We start from the raw sequence: 21,031 nt of genomic DNA on the forward strand, positions 1-21,031 counted from the left end.
CTGCTTTAATTGCAAGCTGCAGGAGGATGTGTTTTCTTTCGTTTTTCTCTTGTGATTCTTTTTAATGTGGATAGCAAAGGGTTTGGTTGTTTTTTTTTTTGCGGGAAGGAAGCAGTTTTCTGTTTTGTCTGCATTTTGTACAGACCTCTTTATGGTGCCTATAGGATACCACGGTGTTGAATACCTGTGTTCTGTCTCCCTTCCAACTCCTCCTTAGTTGTGCCCAGGCAAAGCTGCAGCTTTGATAGTTTTTAGCAGCTACGCGTGACATTACCATCTACCTGGAGGGAAGTGAGGTCTGGCATTTTCTGATGTGAAACTGGCTAATGCAGGAGGAAGGGAAGAGAAACTGCCTTTTGTGGAGTCAAAAGGTGCACGAAGGAGCACTAATGAGGTATGTGGTTCCTCTCCTGAGTGCAGTAAAAAGGAGAGGGTAACAATATTGCTCCTAGAGTTTCCCAACCATCTCTGCTACAAAGAATGCATGGAGTGACCGAGGAGCTCACACTGAGACACTGGAACCAGAGTGAAAAACTGCTAGTTTAAAAACCAAACCCAAAATACTCTTCTTGTCCCCCCTGCCTCCACATCCCCCCCACAAATCAACAAAGGACTACCAGCCCTCCCAAAAACCACAACCTCCTAAGATGCAGCTCGCATGTTTCTAGTTGTGCAAGTTGCTGTGTTGGGGACTCCTTCATCTTCCTAGGGATACTTCTGGCATAATTTTTGAGAACTAAAGGATTGGTTGGTCTTACATTTTGTCATTGTCTTTCCCTGTCTCACACAAAGCATAGTTGTTTAGTACACAGGGGGACAATTCCTAAATTAATAATGAATTAAATTATTACTAAACATACTTAAAATATTTTTTCCCAAAGTATGTCCTCTTGAGCAACTTGCTGCAGAGTGGTAGCTTTATTTTCTACTTTCAAGTTTATGCACAATACACGTGTAGTGGGGAAGAATGGCTTGAGAGAAAACCTGTGTACATTTAGTCATAGAACGGTTTGGGTTAGAAGGGACCTTTAAAGGTCATCTACTTCAACCCCCCCTGCAATGGGCAGGGACATCTTCAATTAGATCAGGTTGCTCAGAGCCCCGTCCGACCTGACCTTGAATGTTCCCAGGGATGGGGTGTCTACCACATCTCTGGGCAGCCTGTTCCAGTGTTTCACCACCCTCATCGTAAAAACTTTGTTATATCTAGTCTGCATCTACCCTCTTTTAGTTTAAAACCGTTACCCCTTGTCCTATTGCAACAGGCCCTACTAAGGGCTGCCATCTTTTGGATTTGTTAGGGGTTTGCAGTTTAACACCTGCCAATCTGTCAGAGACTTAACTGCACCTGCTCTCTGGTATTTAAAACTGTATACAACTAAAAATCTCCTAGCTATTAACAAAATTCTAGGGCCAGTATCTAGTCTTCCCTCAGGACTGGGAAGAGATGAACAGGCTACCACCTCAGTCTTGTTCATGACCAAAGCGATCTGCCAACGCATCTGTGAGAGGTCCACTGCTGCCTCTGCTGCATCTGCTGACAGCTGAACCTGCTGCACGCACGGGTTGCAAGGTCAGCCTTTTGGGAGATGTACACCTGGAAGGTACAGGGCAGGAAAAATATCTTTGTAAATTTAACATCTAATGCTTCTTGACATACAAATACTTGCAATTCAGTTGCACCAGCATTTGATTCATATGAGATCTTAATGAATTATTTCCGAAAGCTCCAACTTTGGGTGTTTTCACCGAAAGAGATGACATGGGAACCAGTCTTGCGTGCTGCGCTTTTGCCCTTAGGGCTACACTCGTCTGGCACGATGTTCGTGACTTTTTAGTGTTGCTGGCTATTGTTCCTTGGGAAACATCTCGGTTATGGTGGGTTGTCGCTGCCCCAGCCTGTGAGAGATTGTGGGGTTGCACAGCAGAACCTGAGAGGCTGGGTAATCCACGGGAGCTAGTGCTAAGAGGTCAGGAGATCTGGATTGCTCAACGTGCGTGCTAGCCCCATTTCTTTACTACTTTCTGAAGTCAGACTGTGCCTTTAAGCAAAACTTGAAGGTTTCTGGAGGTTTTTTTTACTTATTTATTTTACTAGTAATTTAAACTGTGCTGTAGCTGAGCTCCATTTTTACAGCCCAGTATTGATACCGTATCTGCTGCAGCAGTGCCTATGCATGTCTGCAAGCAATCCTTCATGTCTGCAAGCATTACTAGAGAGCACAGTTCAACCCCTCAACACTGAAATTGCACAGATATTTTTTTTTTTTCTGCTTAGTGGTGCTGTGTGGAGGGTTTTTTTTAAACAGCATAGAGGAGCAATACAATATGGTGGCCTGCTCTTGTGCTTATTGAGCGTCCTAATATGAATTCATTAATTTCCCTATTGCTTCTGCAGGTACATCCTGATATTCCAGCACTACTAAAAGCTGCTTTTTTTTTTTTTTTTGTGGCCCTCCTTCTCTAATTTTACTGGGAATATTCAGCTTGGCTTATTGATGGGGAGGAGCAGGGGCAGGGGCTGGCAACACAGGAACTATGCTGATGCAGACATGTTTGAATTCTCGCTCTCTTAACAGCCCCCCAGCCTAGCAGTGTACTTCTGGCTTAGCAGCTGTAGGCTGGGCCAAGTTGAGCTGGGCCAGCGCTAGGACCCACATTAACAGCGGCTGGGCCGGGCACCCGTTCGATGCCAGCTCTTCTGCACCCCGCTGGCTGCAGCGAGTGTTTTCCTCCATCGCCACGAGGTCATTTTCCCTGTTAATAGCCTCGATGCTGGGCCGGTCGTGGTGGTGCCGCTGGAGCCGGGTGGAACCCCTCCCCGCCAGGGCCAGCGATGATGGGTGAAAGTGGGGACCCACGTGCTCCGCCTGCCCTGCCTGGGAGGGGAACCTCGTTTTACAAGTATTTATTTCCCCCCTCTCTCTCCACGTTATGTTTGTCTGGATTATGTGAAGTGTTTGAACAGAGAAATGAGAGATGTTACTTCTGGGCGCGCTGGGTGAATGTGAGCTACGGGCCTGGCTGTGCCCGAGGTGATGGCCAGGCTGTGAGCCGAGGGAGAGGGAGGGCCAGAGGGATGGCAGGGTGAGCGGGTGAGGATCTGTGCTGGGCTGGGTGGGAAGGTCCCATCCTGCTTCCTGCCCCTCGCAGGTGCTGGTAGTGCGAGATCGAGGTTGCCATTGGGCCCTGACAACCCCAACAAGGCTTTGAGTCTCGTGGGGGCCACGAAAGGAGCCTGAACCCCTTCAGTGCCCATGGGGTAGGCAGAGCTGCTGCTTTGGCCGAGTTACGCCCTTGCCCATGTTGCAGTGGAAAGCTTCACTGCCTGGTTTTACTTCTCTGCTTGCGGGTCATGGGGTGCAGGGATGTCACTTGTTCCCCTCGTCCAGTATGTCTTGCACTGGTGTGTGCCTGGTTCCTAAGGGCTGTGAGGCCAGGCCGCTGCTCACCCTTGGTGGCACGGATGGCCATCCCTGGGGATGCCGCTGGCCCCCACGCGGTGATGGGGGCTGTAGCTGACTGCGCTGGGGCACCTTCAGCACATCAGCAGTAACCCCTCAGCCTCTCTTCCGGCAGCAGTCTGATACCTTCTGTTGTGGCGGCCTGTTTGCTACTTACCACTGGCTGATTTTTTGTTTCCAGCAGCCTGAACAAGCCTGGTCACGTAGGGTGTGAACAAACTCAGCCCATCTTGTCGATACATTTGAGGAAATAATTGGTGTCAACTGACCTCGCTGTGTTAACTTCATTGTATCTGTGCTGATATACTGATGCACTATGACCTACAGAAGGGAATACAATCTCGTTTACCTTCTCCAGGCTCAGCAATATGTTACACTTCAGGGTGTCCTCAAAGAGGAAAGTGTGGGAAGCAAACAGCACGCTTTGAAGCAAAAGATTCGACTTGGTCAAAATCAGGCAAAACACTTGTGGTTTTTACATCCTAGGCTGGGGTACTGTATTTCAGTAAAAAGATTGCTTTTGTTGTAGCTGAATTTTTGCTGTATAAAAATGTTTTAACTTCATGGGAGTGGGTGCTGGGATCATAGAATCACAGAATGGTTTGGAAGAGACCTCAAAGATCATTTAGTTCCAACCCCCCTGCCATGGGGCAGGGACACCCTCCACTAGACCAGGCTGCCCAAAGCCCCATCCAACCTGGCCTTGAGCGCTTCCAGGGATGGGGCATCCACAGCTTCTCTGGGCAACCTGTGCCAGTGCCTCACCACCCTCACAGTAAAGAATTTCTTCCTTGTATCTAATCTAAACCTACCCTCCTTCAGTTTAAAACTGCTGCCCTGTCCTGTCACTTCAGGCCTTTGTAAAAGGTCTCTCTACCTTGTTTATAAGCCCCCTTTATACACTGAAACGTTGCTATAAGGTCTCCCTGGAGCCTCTTCTTCTCCAAGCTGAACAACCCCAACTCCCTCAAGCCTGTCCTCATAGGTGAGGACGTAAATTTGCAGCTCAGAGGCAGTTTGAATAAGTCAGTTCCTGTCCATGCTGTGCTGCAGGTCAGCTCACCATGTGAAATCCTCTGGCTGCTTCAAGCATTCTACGTGTCTGCGTGTGCGAGCTCCCGCCCCTTCTCAAACAGCGATTGCACAAGCTTTGGAGAAACACGGGTATGAGTACACAGACCTGAAGCACATGATGTACACAAACAAAGTACAGAAGTTCAAGTCTGCTTGGCACCTTGCGGGGTTTTGTGGTTTATTTTTCCTGCATCGTGCCTGTGCGTTCAACTCAATGCTATGCCGATACCGTGCTGAACAAACTTGTTAAGAGCGGCTTATGAGTCAGAGAAAGACCCATCTGGTAAAGTTTTACATGGAGAAAAAAAAAAAAAAAAGCTGCCTGCGGATTAGGCAATGTATTAGCCAAGAAAATCCAAATGGTTTGCTGTTGTTGTTGACATAATTGGTTTTTACAGATTTGAATAACCTCCACTTGAATTCTCTTAAAACACTGAATGTGCTGCGTTGCTGGAAGTGTGTGCTGAAAAGATCACAAGTGATAATTGTGTGATCACCCCATGACCACTGATCTCTAGCAACACCTGGAAGAGGTAAATTGCCAATTCTTGGGTCTTTGTTACTGTCATGTCTAACTTAAAAGAACTGGCAAACGTGGAATAGATTTTGCTCATGTTGACTGCAATGTTTTCAATTTTAAGTATTTTATTTAGATGAAACAAATACCAGTGTGATTAGTTTGTTTGGGGGCTGCCTTTCAGAGCTACAGCATGGCCAGAGAGCTCATTTCAAGCTCAGGTACTTTCTCTGTTTATGTATAGATATAATAATATGTACAACAAATCTAGGTTAGTGTGTTAGCCAAGAACTTTAACTTATACTTTATATTTCTTGTGGAGGTAACACTTGTCAAGTTTGGATAATGTCGGTTTCCTGAACATTGTAGAGCATGAATAATACATTCCTTTAATCTGCAACATTGCAATTTATTAGCTTAAATTGTTCTTCCCAACAATAGATGAAATACTTTTTCAGTAGTTCAGCTTAAACAAGCAAGTTTAGAAATGCAGCATCCCTCTTGGGTGTTTTTTAGTGCCATGAGATAAACAAGTGTATTCCTGGTTGAAGAGTTTGAAGTTCAGTGGAAGGAGCTTTGTGGTAGTGCTTTTCTAATTCCTCAGGTGCAAACACAGTAATTCAACAGACCAGTCCATATGCATTGTATAGAAAAACACTGTTTACTAACTGGAAATCATCAACAAATAGAGGTGTAGAAAAAAACAGGTTTTATTTATGATACAGTGAGGATGGAATGTAATTACAAAAGCCAAGAAGCACCTGAAGCAGGAGTGAGGTGAAATGTTGAGAAATCAACTGCCATTGCTATAAAAGTCTCTTTTATTTCAGTTTTAAGCATTCAGGTGTATAATCAGACTATGCGAATACGAAATTTGCAGCTGATCCTTCCCCCCCACCCCCCCTTGCAGTGGTGACAGACAACTTTGGACTAAATTGCTTCCTTCTGTGGAAGGAAAGAGCTAGCCGTTCTGGCCATTTATCAAGCCTGGCATGCAGTAACCTGGTTCTCTCTGGGAAAAGATGGTGCCAAATAAATGCCTTGCTTCCTTTCCCTTTGCTTTTGCAAGGATGGCTGTGTGCAAGTAGTCATCCCATTGCCATGTGTCCGGGACACCGTGCCTTCAGACTGACAACTGCCAGGTCTGGAAGTTCTGTGGAGGTCAGGTGGCACCGAGCAATACACACTCCTGTAAAACCTACCCTACGTGCGACTGCTCCAACAGCACGGGGTTAAAATCTGTTTGTGATGAGTGGCTTGGTTTCAGAGGGGAAAAGCTGCAATGCAAAAACTACTAAACTACTCGGTACTGCTGCTGTGTGCGTAGTGTGACACAAAAGAATGTCCACAACGTTGTGGAGCAAGAGACCTTTGTAATGCTCCTTTGGCCTGGGGTATGTCTAGGAAAAAAACCTATCAAGCTTGTCAAATAAAATGCTGATCTTCATCACATAGTCTCCTAATCAAAATAGGAAGAGTTGCATTTTGTGGTCACTATTTTTGGGAGGCCTGTGGGTTTTTCCGCTATTGCCAGTGGTTAACTGCTGAAGCATGGTGAGGCTTGAAAAAAACCAAGTACAATATAAAGATGAATGTTTTGGGTGATTTTGAAATGCCCAAACATAAAATACTAAAATCAAAGTTAGGTTTCAATGCTGGACTCTGGATTTTCCAGAGTGTATTTTCAGTATTTTGCAATGGTTTAACACTTTGATCACCCCGTGTTAATTTAGGGAACTGAAGCTGTTAAGTGTTTACTGTTGTGACAAATACAGTAAATAGAAAAGATACATATATTCTCTTAAAGTAAATGTAGTGAGTATCTGACCAAGGTAACCATTTATTATTGAAGTTTTTTTCAGTGTTTCAAAGCTGAGAGTATTTATATCATTTGGCAAATGATATAATGTTAGACTAGCAAAAAATGTATATATACTGTATAGTAGGAGAACACAACACTAGATCTGTTTGTTAGACTTAATTTGTGTTACACTTAATTTGCTTTTACAGACACTTTTAAAAATTAATTTTCCATTCAGCTTTTGAGGTAATAAGTTAAAAAAGCACCAACATGATTTATTCAAATGTCTAGCTATCGTGGAAGGTTTCACTGTATAAGAACTACATGACAAGCAGGTTCCTTATACTGTGAAAGACTTCTATAAATTTTTCATACAGACTTGACATCTGCTGATATGGCTTCGGATGAGTCCTGCCTTGAGCGTATCTGCTGAGGGCTTGCTTTGGAAGGACTGGTCGACCGTAGTGAGCCAGAAGCTGTATTTATTTGCAAAGTAGTGACAGGTTCCGCGTGCGCCGTTGCATTCGATGAAAGGAGTCGCTCTGAAATCTTCCAGACAGCTCCCAGGAGAAACCAGCGACTGTCCTCCACCTTCATCACCAGCAGCAGTGTGCTAAATGAGACAAGGAGGGCAGTGTTCAGAGTACAACCTCAGGCAATGCTGTCAAAAACTTACACGTGGGAAAAGAGAAAAACCACTAGAAGTGCTCCTAATTCTTAGCTCCAGAGCAGAGAGTCGGCTAATCCTGCAACTATGTAAGGCTTAAGGGTTTGGCTATGCTTTAGTTATACAAAGGAGCCAGCTCATATGCTGATGCCACTTTAAACTCTTCTGACAAACATCTTTTCTATAGTTAAGATTTTTCACTGTTGGAAGTCTTAGAATTGGAGAATCATCTAGGTGGGAAGGGCCGACTGGAGGTCACTGGAGCCAGTCCCCGGCTCAAAGCAGGGCCAACTCCAAAGTTGCCCCTTGGTTGCTCCAGGGTACTGTTGAGTCGTTAATACCTTGAAGGATGGAGCTTCCACAACCTCTCTGGGCAACCTGTTCGTCTCCTTGATTACCTCACCAAGAAGACGTTTCCACCATGTATCTAACTTAACCTTCCCCAGTTACAAAGTCTGCCTTACTCTGTATCGCACACGAAGAGCACTGTGGAAGCAAAATTAGCTTCTATACAAATAACTAGTTCCCTCTGTTCTTTGACAGAAAATCACTCCAAAATCATGCATCTTTACACCACTCAACTGTTACCTTTGACACATATCGTGGTAACGAACTGAATGTTACTTTTCTTCTGTTGAAGGCATTGCTAACAAAACAGACATTTCCTCTGTCCCTTTAAGAGCTGTATAGCTGCATTTTTAAGTGAAGCTGTTTAATTTTCTGTTAAAACTGAAGGAATTTGAAATATAAAAGAAAGCAGCTGGAAAATAAAGTTGCTAAATAGTTTTGTAAATGTAGGGAGAAATCTGGGCATATCCAATCTGCTTGCCTGCCTGTGTTTTAATAAACAGCATACTATAGAAGCGTAAGCTGTAACTGGTTTGGTTTGTGCTGCGAGAGGCCCGCTGTGTTTGTATAAATGAGTAACAGAAGTGGCCACCTTTTAACAGAGTAAAGGACTCTGATCTCCGTCTGGTGTTACGTGTTGCTGAGGATAGTTGTTTTTTATAAAAAACCCCAAAACTAAACAATAAAGCCCCCAAACCCCAAAGTTGCAGCTTACCAGGTGTCTTACAAATTTGCAAGGTTCGCTAAGCTATGAAGTTTAGGAGCAAAACTGTTCTAGCATCCCTTGACGAGAACAAAGTTGGTAAGAAGCAGCACGAACTACTACAGCTCTGAGGCCTTTGCAGCTAGAGCTGGAAAGCAGTTAGTAAAAACTGCACGTGCTATTTAAACCCTGGCTTGGGAGCAGACCCGCTTGACAACCTCAGGACGACCACCAGCGTCCCTATGACCAACTCAGTGCCAATAGTACCTCTTCTTTTACTGGCCACGGCCTTTTATCCTTCTGCAAAGCCCTACGGGATGCATGATAGTGGAGTGCCCTCGCTATGTGAACTCTTACTGACTTCAGAGGCTGTTTGGGCAGGAGTCCATGATGACTCCCTTCATGACTGTGCCTTACCGAGGGGAAGGAGGTGACAAATTTAAGCCAAGGAAGTAAATCAATATGTACTATGAGATTACCACAAGCGTGCTGTACCTCTTCCATAGTTGCCTAAGAAGCAAAAATGCGTACTCCAAACACTTCATTTGCTCTGAACGTTAGTTGGGAAAATGTGAACTCTTCTCACTGTGTGTTCCTTGGTGCTGGCAGACTTTGTCCTGGCAAAAAGTTCTTGCTAAGGTGACAACTTTGCTCTTAACAATGCTCAGTGTTTACACAGGGCTTTGCAAACATTTAATCCTTGGCATTCTTGTGAAGTAACTATGAGATTGGTATCAGGGCTTTTTATAGAAGCAAAAGAAAGGTCAAACATAGGGCTGGTCAAAAATTTGACCTGCCTTTTCTCAAAGCATTTTTTTTTCCTGTAACTAAATGAAAAATATCAGATTTCCTTTTACTTCATTTTCTGAAAAATTGCAGCTTTTGACTTTTGACAAACGAATAGTTTGTGGGTAAGATTGACTATTGTTCTGCGATGTTTTTCTGCCAAAGAAATCTTTTTTTTTTTTCCAACCTTGTTTACTTCAGCATTCAGTCCAGTCTTTAATGAGTTAACAACATGGGCATACTGTGGCAGGTTTTGACTCTCGTGTACATGAAGCAAGTCAGAAAAATGAGCATCTGTCAGATCATTCACTAGCACGTTCTAGCTGCTCTTTGCCATGTTAAACCCTCCAGTGCGTACATGATCCCTCTGTACAGTCTCGCAAGAAAAGCAGGTCAGGCCCTTTGGTAGGTCTTCCACTGCACACCTAACATTAAGCTTTTCCCTAACATCCCATTTCCTAATTATCAGATCACAAGATCTAAGAGATCCTATAAGCAATGGGATATAAAGCTCAGCTCCTGTTCCCATTAGAGATCCAACATTGAAGATTGTTTTTAAAAACAACAGGAGGCTGTCTCTCTTTCTAGTCTAGGTGAAAGACTTTGGCTTCTACCAAGCATCAATGATTTTGAGTTTCCAAAAGAAGGGGAAAAGCTTTGGCTTTTTTCCTCTAGATCAGCTTCTCACTGGTGATGCACATAAGTAACTTTCAATCTTTAGCTGTGAAAATGCTTTGTAGGCTACTGTCGCACCTCACTGCAATTTTATTTCCTAATCCACAGCCGTCCCTGTGTTCTGCTCCAAAGCACTATTTTGTACATAAAGTAAGGACTCCAGATGCTAGTCTGACAAGAGGCAATTTTCTCTGCAATTCACAGAAATTGTGTTTCTTCTCTTCTGCTTTCTAGAAACTAGTTTTGTAGTTCCCTGGTTCCCCAGTATGATGCATGGTTTTGGTGTTGCTGGATCAAAACCAGAGCAGCCTTCCTAGTATCTAAGACTCAAACGTAAAACCCAGTGCCACACAAAATGTGACACTGGAGAACAAATACCATAAGGAAGGAATATCCGATCCACAAACTGCGCCAGCCTTCAGGGCAGTGAGGAATAGAAGCTTCTTGGCTATGGACAGCAATTGCCACAGCTGGGGCCTCACAAACTGAGCAGCGACTGATATATGGCCTAATGTCTTCTTCTGCCACAGGCATCATTGGAAGAGGTGCTGTAGTTGAGAGCCAGTAGGATTTATCATTTCGATTTGCATAGTAACAAATATCCCCAGGATTACAGTAGAGGAACGGCATAGTACTAAAACGAGCCAAACATGAGCCGGCCAGCCCTGTTAAAAAAGGAGAAAAACAAAAGAAATTACGGCAATCATTTTCCAGAAGACAATGCATGTTTTCAGTTTCCTGCTCCTTTGTTTTGTTTTACAGGTCCCCTTGAACAACGCTAATGACTTGCAGGAGATCTCTCAGGGGCACCGTATGCAGACATACAGTTTTTCTCTTCTCATTTTGCTGTTTCCTAAGCCTGTTTGCTAAGGCCCAGCTTTCTCTAAGTTCTATTTACTTGTTTTTCTTTTGTTCTTTTCAGCCAGAGAGATGGAATTGAGTCTGCCACCAGCAATATCTGCATGTACCTAGATCCTGGTTGTGTGCTTTCTCTTGTCCTTCGAAGTACAGTAGGCTGTATCCGCTCCAGAGTTTGTTCATGCCAACTGGGCACGTTGGCTCTTGATCGGACTGGCTGTGCTTCACCAGCAGGTAGCCCATGCTAACACTGCGACCCGGCATGCCTGGCAGCCCGGGGCTACCGGGGCGGCCTGGCTGACCTTAGGAGAAGGGGGAAAAGAAATAACACAACTCAGTTTGTGCTCTCACAAATGCTCTGACGCTGGCTGATATTCACAGAATCAGAGAAGGGCAGGGGTTGGAAGGGACCTCTGGAGATCATCTAGTCCAACCCCCCTGCTAGAGCAGGATCACCCAGAGCAGGTTGCACAGGATCACGTCCAGGCAGGTTTTGAATATCTCCAGAGAAGGAGACTCCACAACCTCTCTGGGCAGCCTGTTCCAGTGCTCTGTCGCCCTCACAGTGAAGAAGTATTCCAGCTAAGCTGCTGATGAACAAAGCTTAATTGCATAATGCTTTTTATGATAAATTATTGTTGAAAGAGATGTAGTTCTAGGATTACAGCAGTTGCTTTTGAAGTAGATTGGTGCCAGATCAAGCTCCCTGGTTTCTAAAGTGATGTATTTCACTATCAGTGCCCGGGAAAGGCCCGTATAAAGTTCTGATAAATTTGAGCATACTTCATACAATACAGGTGAGCATATTTTTCATTTAAAACATCTTCTTAGTCCAAGATTAACCAATGTTTTTTTAATTGCTTGCATTTGCTTCATACTGCTAAAACTATGCTCTAAAAATACCTTTTCTCTGTGTACTCAGCTAATTAAGATAGTAATCGTTCTCTTTGATTGGATAAGGACACAGGTATTTCTTTTACAAATTCTTTCCCTTAAACACCATCTATCCAAACATCACCTACCCAACCATTCATTTCCACGAATGTAACTGTTAGTAAGACACTAGGCTGAAATACTTTAAGAGAAAACCAATATAATAACACAGTCAGGTCAAAACAAACTCACTCACGTGAGTGGATTGACATCTACCAAAACTTATTCTGAAAATACTGCTTTAAGCTAACTCTGTTAAGAGTTAGTTATGAGGAAGCTGTGAAGACAGACACTTTCTCTCCCCTCCTCCCTATCCAGTGATGTAGTAACTACAGAACAATTTATGACAGTGAAACGGGAAAGAGGGAAGAAGTGCGTGCAACATCTCTTACCTTCAAATCCCACCGGACCCTGAAACCCTGTTGCTCCTTGTTCACCTCTGGAGCCAGGAGGAGCTGGAATGCCACCCCTGCCCTGGAGTCCTGGCTCTCCAGGTGAGCCTCTGAAACCTTGCACCAACAACGGTTATAAGTACAGTGACTGCAGAGATACCAACATGCTACCTGCTTTGTTAACGTGTGCTCTACTTGCATATGTTTGGTCCTATCTGCTAGGTTTACAATTTACACTACAGGCAAGATTCTACAGTTCTTGCTCAGGCAAAGAGCACTGACTTCTTTGGAACATGCTGCTGGGATGAAGACTACATGAGCCCCACAACCTTAATCTTTCACTCTTGCTACCACCACGCATCTCTGATGAGGCTTGTAGCAAGAGGTGCACCGCATCAGGTCCATGCATCACTAACACTACAGTCCCTGGGCTGAAAGCATGTCCACAAGGATGTGCACATTTCCACCAAAAACGTTCAGCCTTGATTTAAGTGAGATCCATATCTGTGTTGCTTTGGGTGTGTCAGTGTTGTCAGTTTTCTCCTGTTTTGCTTATGTTCTGAATCCTAGGAGGAGGAGGAAAGCCAAGCCTGGCTTTGGAAGGCCAAAATTTAACTCTCCTTTCTGACTTACAGAATTCAAAGTAGAAGAGAGCCAAAGCAGTGCTCTGGTGGTTTCACTCTGCTAAGGGGAACTGAGCTTTCACTCTGAGTGTGAGATTCCTACCTGGATCGCCTGGTGGACCCTGAAGTCCCATATCTCCTGGGCTTCCTTGAGGTCCTATATTTCCACGAGGACCTGGTGAACCTGGCTCAGCAACCAGCCTTGGAGGAAGAGGGGACAGCCCAGGAGAGCCTGGAGGGCCCTGAAAGCCTGTGATTGGAAGCAAGATGAGTTAGTTTGATTAAAAAACCAACTCCTATATTTTCCTTAATGTGCTTTCATCCATGGATATGTTTCTGTTACTTGGCTGCATATGTGAGAGAGGGACTATGGTCTGCAACTCACCACCTTGGGTATAGCTATATTTATTATATTGGGGAAATGCGTGTAAGTATGGGGATTGTCTGCTCTTGGAGAGCACGAAGATAAGCAGGAGGAAGTGAATGATGCTGCTGCTCCCTCACTTAGGACACAGGAAATTGGGAAGTTCCCCCCAAATAGCCAACAGCTCTCTGTGGTGCAGCACTGTCTTTTGGTGGGCTTCTGGAGACACAAATACACGATGGTATAGATGGAATGAAGGATTTTTATCTACTTCTAAATATCCAGTATGTCTACTCTCCAGCATAAGTTTGTATCAGGAATTATTCTTTTTTTTTTTAACCCCAAAAGTGGCTCTGATTTTGGAGTTGGCACCTCATACAAAATAAATTTGTAAAGACAAAAGGTTGACTACCCATGTTAAATTCAGGCACCTCTCCAGTGGAATTTGCTAGGGGTCACACAGAGTCATGCAGGTTGGAAGGGACATCTAGCCCAACCTTCTGCTCAAAGCAGGGCCAGCTAAATCAGGCTCTGTGGAGCTGCAAAACACGTAGTTTGGAAAGCAGTCATGCATCTGACTGCACTTACTCACCAGTTACTCCTCTATCCCCCTTGGGTCCGATGGGTCCCAAATCACCTGGAAATCCTATGGCACCCATAAAGCCGATGACACCTTGTTCACCCTTGCGACCTTTAATATGAAATGACAGGTGGCATTACTGCATTTCAACACAGATCAAGTGAGCGCAGAAGTCATGTTACCAAAGCTGCTGTAGCACAGGAGGTTCCCCTGCCCCCGGCCAAGATCAGTGGTTCCCATCCTTACCTTTTGGTCCAGGGTACCCGGGAACGCCAGGTCTCCCTGCTGATCCAGGATCACCTCTGCTTCCTTTTGGGCCAATTGGTCCACTCACACCTGTTTGTCCACTTTCTCCTTTGCTTCCTGGTAGAGCTGGTATTCCAGGCTGCCCCTGTAGTCCTGGATAGCCTGTTTAGAGCAGGTATAGGTTGTAATCTGTTTATACTTAAGACCTGGACACAGGGGAAAATAACAGTACTATCTAATTGTAACCCATCAGGTTTTATTTCCTTAATTTAAGCGGGGAGCTAATGTTTATCTCCCGAACTGACTTATTCACCACTCCTGCTCCTGCTCTCAGGCTGGCATAGCCTTCTGCTGTGGTGGCAGAGGAATTAGAACATGAAGCTCCCACAAAGCACGGTGTCATCTCAAGCCAGATTCCAGCAGAAGTGGGGTACCTGCTGAGATACAGCCTTTGACGAGCTATCCCTTCCCCAGCAAATGCCCCACTTCACTGGGTGCCTCCCTGCTTCATCCTGCATTCTCCAAGCAGCTAGAGAGAAATCAGACAGCAGCAAGTACCTGACGCGGTGCCAGGTGGTAAATAAGCCAAGGACTTACTGTTCCATGTGTCTTGGTGCTTTAGTTGAACACCTGGATACAAATAAACACTTCATGCTGTCTTGGGAATTACGGGAACAGCTTCTTTTTCCAGAATTACGTATTGCCTGAGGCTAAACCTGGCAGGTTTCTGTTCAGCTACCTCTGCTGCCTAAGACGACATTTGGACCTTGTTTCCGAGGAGAGAGGGACTTAGTAATGAGGGTTATGAGTGGGGCATCTCTTGTGCTGCCTGTTGAAGTTGGATCACTGTGGGTACAAATGCAAGGTGCATGTGGCAAAGTAAGAGCAAGCCATGCCAGTCCCACCATTTTGGCTGGGAGATGGTGTTCCTGTTCCCACTCTCCTGACTGCTTCTCTTCTGTTTTTATTTTTTACTCCAATGACTGCCTGGCAAGTGGGAATCAGTATGCAGAGTTAGGCCAACTAAGGTTCTCTTTCCACTTGGAAACCCAGGTATTTTGTTGGTTTTCACCTAGTTTGCCAGTTGTAAGTTTTTGCTGAGTTTACATAAAAATTTCCATGCATCATATAAAGATGATAGTGGGACACCTGCAACTTCTGCTACAAGCTCTTCGCAGTGGCACTACAGTTTGAAGTGACTGTGCAGTCCAATAAGCAACAGGTGTATCAGCCTCTAAATACAGAGAGACAGAGAGGTGGCTCTTTCATGTGTGAGAGAGGCGGACTCCTAGTGTGGACTTTTAGAGAGAAGAAGAGCTAATGCCTCCCAATGTAACTTAGTTTGCATGGCAATTTCACACAGGAAAATTTTGTAAATGATGAAGAAAATATTCTGTAGACTTGCAAGTCTGACATAGACCTCAGATTTTGAAGCACTAAATTAGCATAATGCTTCTGAAAGTTATTAAGAAAATTCAGGATGATTAGATCTGCTATTTGCATGAAAATCAAACTCTTCCATCAGGACAACCTGGAGGAACTGTCTTTTGCTTTCAAGAGGTCTGTCCCTACTATCTTATGTATCATTAGTTCTGTCCACAATCGTTCATGCACTTTAGTGTTGCATTTAATAAGGATATTTTACTGAATCAAGACTGAAAAAAACAATGCCTGCTGTTGCTAACCCAGTACTTAATCTCCTATTGTTGTCTGAGGGCACAACCTTGTACTTAATCTTTTGTTGTTGTCTGTGGGGAACAAAGCATGAATTACCTGGCACTCCATCTAGACCTGGGGAGCCTATATCACCAGGATATCCTGATATGTTTGAAATCCCAGGAGGCCCTGGAAATCCTTCCTGCCCAGGAATGCCAAAGGGTCCTTGGACTCCTGAAAGGAAGAGAAGAAATTATCAGTACTGCAAGGAAAATGCTCAGTTGCAATTACAAGGACTCAGCTTAAACTAAGTATAAAGAATGGGATTTTCAAAATGGAAAGCACCTGCAGTTCCCACTGATTTTTATTTTTTCAGATCATGTTCTGGAGGTTTTTCTATAAAGAACTGAATACTAGTTCTGTGCCAAAGCTCTCTGGATAGCTAATTACATCTCACAGTATGGAATGCTAATCATCTTGAGTCTGCCAGGTAAAATACTATTTTGAGATAGGAAGTACTCAAAATATCCTAGATGTATTGAAGCAGATAAGAAAGCAGCTTTGTTCTTCTGTGTCCTGTGGAGTCAGGGGTCACAGACACTTACGGTTTTTGGGGATCAGTTAAAACAAGAAGTTTGAATCCAAGAAGTTCTCTATAGATTAAAAGTGTTAAATGGCCAAAAATCTCACCCACCAATGACAGATTATTCTTTTAAGTAGATTCAAGTTGTTAGGAAGCCATAAACCCCCTTTTGTTTATTCATTTTAAAAAGAATTAATATTTAATTCTGACAAACAAACATGAATGAGATAAGTGAAATAGCTGCTTCTCTCAGGGCTCGATAATAAATCTCTGAATGGTGTTTAAGGCAGCACAGCATGTTAGGAACAACAAAGTGTAACAGAAAAGAACAGGAATGAGCCATTGAACCAAGCTGGCAAAGGCGGTAAGGTTTTATATATATGCCAGTCCTTAATCCTTTTAGAGCCAAAATGTTGGAAAACTTTTTAAAAACCCTCTGTAATTTGTTGATTCATCCATAACATCAGCCTGGTGGCTCTCTGATGGAAGAATAACTGGTGGGAACCATACAGAGATAAGCGCAGCCCGCTACAACGAGGTGGGTTTGATTGCAGGAGGGGTGATGGCAGGAGTAAAGCTCTGTGCATGGGAATAGAGCCCAGGAGAGATCAGCGGGACAATCACACGTTGATGGACAGTGAGGCTTTCAGAAGAAAGGTAAACATTGATGGACTTGGAACAAAAAGAAATAAAAGCCATAGTTTGTGTACCTGGAGCCTCATTAGAAGTATTTTGGGAGCTGATGGCTAAGAGTAGCCTCTGGCATTTGCAGCGCTGAGCTCGGTGGGTGCTACAAGATGCTGCTACCATGGGGTAGGACCCAGGGTGTCCTGGAGGGGCTGGCTTGTCCAGTGCTGGGCAATACACATCGCTGTTTTGGAGCAAGGGCTGGCTGAGCTGCAGCACGAACACCAAACAGTGACCTTCCCCACATCAGGAGCTCCCCTATACAGCTGTCTACACTATGCTGTGTTTTGTGACATCGGTAACACCCACAGCTGAAACAAGTAATAAGTAGATCCCATTCTTCGGAATACAAACCTGGAACACCTCTGTCTCCCTTCTGACCCGGAGGTCCTCGGCTGCCTTCCACTCTGCTCGGCTCTCCCGCTTCCCCTTTGTCACCCACTGCACCTGGGAAACCTGCAGAGCCGTAGCCATCTGGACCTGTTGTGGAGTTGTTCAAAATTAAGATGAAAGCTGAAACGTTTCTGCATGTAACAATGCATCAGCATGCTAACGTACATGTATAGAGCATGTGGATTTACTAAATGCATGAGCCTGTAAAGGCTCATTGAAAAAATAGCTCATAATGGGAAAAAAGGCCTTGAGGCTTTAACTTTCTAAGAGGAAAGAAATTAGGATTTGAAGCTGTGTTCTAATCCATCTGCGTGGCAGCACATAGTGTATGAAGTTGTTTGCCAGAGCCCACAATAATGAGGCAAATTCCACGTTGGGCTTTGGATGACACAGTTAGGAAAGTCACATTGCAAAGATGTCACCGATCAAACTTGCAGCCAGCACACTGTGGAGCCTGTAAAGAGGCAGGATCAGAGTCTCACTTACCTGGTGATCCTGGTAAGCCCTTAGTCCCCGGTAAACCATGCAGTCCATTGATTCCTCTTAAGCCAGGCAAGCCTGTTTTAAAATTACACTCATGATTATCTTAATAGTTTCTGTGAACCTGTATATATTCCTAGGCAAAAAATTCAAATGCTTGAATAAATACCACTCTGTGTTAAAATCTTGTGTATTATATGCAAATTAATTCATTACAATAAGCTTATTATGAAATACACCACGCCATGGTTTTGTGATTGGCAAATTTTGCTATTATGCAATAAACTCACTATGAGATATTTTTTTAAATATCTCTGATCCGTCTGGTAGCATGCCATTAGTTCCAGTCTTGCTGCCACAATTTTGTTAATAACCATTTATAGTTCTCCAAAATCCTTAAACCAAGATAATTATGGCATAATTGTACACTCTAAATGTGATTATAATGAAGCTCTCTTCAGGAGAAATTCACTCTGTGTCATTAAAAAACCCAAACAAAACCCTAACAAAATGTCCAATAGCTGCTGCTGTTACAGGTAAAATTTATCCCATCTGTTCATACCTGCTTATCCCATCTGTTTGTCCCTGTTCGTATCAAAGTGTTAAGCATGATGTTAAAGCTAGACAGGTATCTCTAATCAACGGCCAGAGTTCTGAGGGACAATTCGACCTTCACAAAAATAAGCGTCTGTCTCTCTCTTCCCTGTCTATAAAGGCAGCCTTCATAACCATTATCAGCTTAGATTTGATGCACATTCAGATAGATGAATCTTACTAAAAGCAGGGCAATTTCTGGCTGTGCTGTAGAAAAAAATCTGCTTAATATACTGAGTAATTAGGGGGCAACCATCGAGATTCTGTATCTCGTGATACAAACAGCTTCATTTTAAACTATCACCTGTACTTTGATAGCAGAATTCTGTCTGAGCCATAAGTCATTTATTCTTAAAACCAGACATTGGATCAGTTTGCAGTTTTTGATGATGATATAGGACAAGTATAATGTTTGCTATCTAATGCCAGATTATAAAATTCTAATACTGTATATCACTAATTTTGCTGCATTTTGAATGATTTTTTTTGTTTTGTCTTCCCAGCTGTCATGAAAAATGAAAACATTTCCTGAAAACTGCTTTCCTGGTTGAGAGGGAGGTCATCAGCAGTTAAAGTGAGCTCAGTAGACACCTGTCCTTCAGAATCCATAAATCAGAAAGCGACCACGTTGGTCTTCATTAATGCACCTGAACTTTATGAGGAACGAATGTTTATTAGAGGGAACTGCCAGTCTGAACTGAAAAAAGCCCCCTTTATTCTGCTTCACCCCAAAGGAACAATAGCAAGCGCTCACATCGAAATGAGTGAATAGACGAAGCTCTATGAGTACCTGCTTGTCCTGGTAAGCCAGCCCAGCCGCGAGTTCCCTTTTCACCTTGAAATCCAGGAGTCCCGGGGCTTCCTTGCTGCCCTGGGGGGCCGACCAGTCCCGGCAAACCTAGGTGACAATGATGAATCATTGCTCACGCGTGTCCTTAAAGCTGATATAGCCAAAACCACTGACTTGTGCTACCTTAATCCGCCAAGGTAGCAAAATGAAAGCTTCCTCCCAGTAATGTCATTGTATGACGCTGCACTGCTCATCCAGGTGGAAGAAAATTAAAGAGAGAAAAGGTAGGAGAGGCAAGGTATAACAGAACAATTAATTACAAACTTCAGGTTTCTGACAACCTCAAAAATATAGTGGGCTGCTCCTATTAAAATGATAATTTTATTTCTACTGCCAGTTACAATAAGTAAGTTCATTTATGTGCACCTCAGTTTCCCCTTCTGCTGCATCTGTTTTTTCTTTCCAACTGGAAAGCTGTTCGGACAAGGGTGTTTCCCAGTGAGGTATCTATCAAAACTGCTCCAGTCTTGGCTGGAGTTCCTAAGCCCCATAGTTATATGAGAAATGTGGAGCAACTGTTCCAAAAGAGCATTTTTGTGATCCTCCTGCAATAAGACATGTTCTTAAGCCCTGAGTTTATGATCCAGCCAGAGTAAACCTGACTTTGGTTCCCTGGTACTCTTGTACTGTAGCCTGGCTCAAAGGCTCCGTAACTGGGTCCTGGGGGATATTGATTTCATTTATGGCAAAAAAGAGCATTGAAAAGCTCACAACCTTGTAGCACTGAGACACCATAAAAAAGGAAAAACTGGTATGAAGCAGAGTTAGGCTTTTGAAATTTCCCCTTGGTAAGTTCTACCACAAGTTCCACATCCTTTTAACTGTGCTTTACCAATTGACAGATTGATCAACATATGAAAAAACTTAATGACTTCCTTTTGAAGGAAAAGAGATTTTATCTTTCTCTTCTTAAGCAGTTTTATTCTTTGGAGCCTTATAAAGAAAGAATATTTTACCTTTCTGTCCCACAGAGCCAGGGACACCCTGTGTGCCCTTGAGGCCTTCAATGCCAGGGAAACCAGGATCACCGCCTTCGCCTTTTTGTCCTATGCCTCCTCTTGTGCCTGGAAAACCACAAACCCAGTATATTCTTTTAATAATCTCTATAAGACCCTAAGCTAACAAGCATAATGTGAAGTTGGCTACTGAGTGGGTGCTGGTCTTGCCACATAATCCAGGAGAATGAAAAGTTGTCTACAGCATGCTGTTTTTTTAAAAGTACTCCCCAAATTATGTAGAATATGACATCGATGTTCAAGTGTGCTGCATATGCAGGGATAGCTCCAATTGTAATACATTACTTTTAACCAACCCAATCCAAAATTGACCTGATTCTGCTATCCCATCTTCCATAATTATGGCCTGATATTGCTCCTTTGTTATTAAAACCCCATGGTAAGCTTCCCCTCCTTTCCTCTGTGGACTTTAGTACGTGAGAAGTAATACATCCAGAGCAACTATGAAATTAATACCTGTTAAGCCTGGCACACCAAGTTCCCCTTTAAGGCCTGGCATTCCTGGTAAGTTTATAGTATCTCCCCGCTCACCTATTTCAAGCAAAAATGAACACATGAGCGATACGGCTTTAATTTAAACAGTATTTCCTGTTCTGAAGGAGTTGCAACTTCCGAGGCAAAATTCAGTAGTGACTATCTTTCTGGAAAAAAAGAGGAATAAGTTAAAGAAAGAAAAACATAAAGTCTCTAGAACAGCCGCCCTCCCTGCCATGGACAGATGTCTCCATGGGCAGTACACCT

General features: G+C 43.7%; 1 protein-coding gene and 1 long non-coding RNA gene across 5 annotated transcripts in view; one reads left to right on the forward strand and one right to left on the reverse strand.

The window, feature by feature from the left end:
• Nucleotides 1-4,510: 4,510 nt before the first annotated feature.
• On the forward strand, nt 4,511-20,801 carry LOC129202458 (uncharacterized). Of its 2 annotated transcripts, none has more exons than XR_008575710.1 (5): nt 4,511-4,628; nt 4,937-5,071; nt 10,958-13,112; nt 16,064-16,177; nt 18,928-20,801. It is a non-coding gene; the product is annotated as an uncharacterized LOC129202458 (long non-coding RNA). The 2 variants fall into 2 exon arrangements; XR_008575711.1 differs by lacking the exon at nt 4,511-4,628 and adding an exon at nt 4,760-4,821.
• The window catches only part of COL4A2 (collagen type IV alpha 2 chain), a 145,361-nt gene continuing 130,023 nt past the window's right edge, over nt 5,694-21,031 (reverse strand). For all 3 annotated transcript variants that reach the window (XM_054815007.1, XM_054814991.1, XM_054814999.1), the window contains exons 36-48: nt 20,747-20,821; nt 20,231-20,338; nt 19,215-19,322; nt 17,837-17,908; nt 17,312-17,437; nt 15,805-15,921; nt 14,032-14,193; nt 13,798-13,896; nt 12,945-13,091; nt 12,219-12,335; nt 11,004-11,195; nt 10,414-10,700; nt 5,694-7,469 (exon numbers count right to left, since the gene is read on the reverse strand). In XM_054815007.1, coding sequence (XP_054670982.1) covers nt 7,215-7,469; nt 10,414-10,700; nt 11,004-11,195; nt 12,219-12,335; nt 12,945-13,091; nt 13,798-13,896; nt 14,032-14,193; nt 15,805-15,921; nt 17,312-17,437; nt 17,837-17,908; nt 19,215-19,322; nt 20,231-20,338; nt 20,747-20,821 — 1,865 coding nt within the window. In that variant the 3' untranslated portion in view covers nt 5,694-7,214. The remainder of the gene's footprint in view (nt 7,470-10,413; nt 10,701-11,003; nt 11,196-12,218; nt 12,336-12,944; nt 13,092-13,797; nt 13,897-14,031; nt 14,194-15,804; nt 15,922-17,311; nt 17,438-17,836; nt 17,909-19,214; nt 19,323-20,230; nt 20,339-20,746; nt 20,822-21,031) is intronic.

Source organism: Grus americana, chromosome 1 (genome assembly GCF_028858705.1).
Source record: "Grus americana isolate bGruAme1 chromosome 1, bGruAme1.mat, whole genome shotgun sequence".
Lineage (NCBI taxonomy): Eukaryota > Metazoa > Chordata > Aves > Gruiformes > Gruidae > Grus > Grus americana.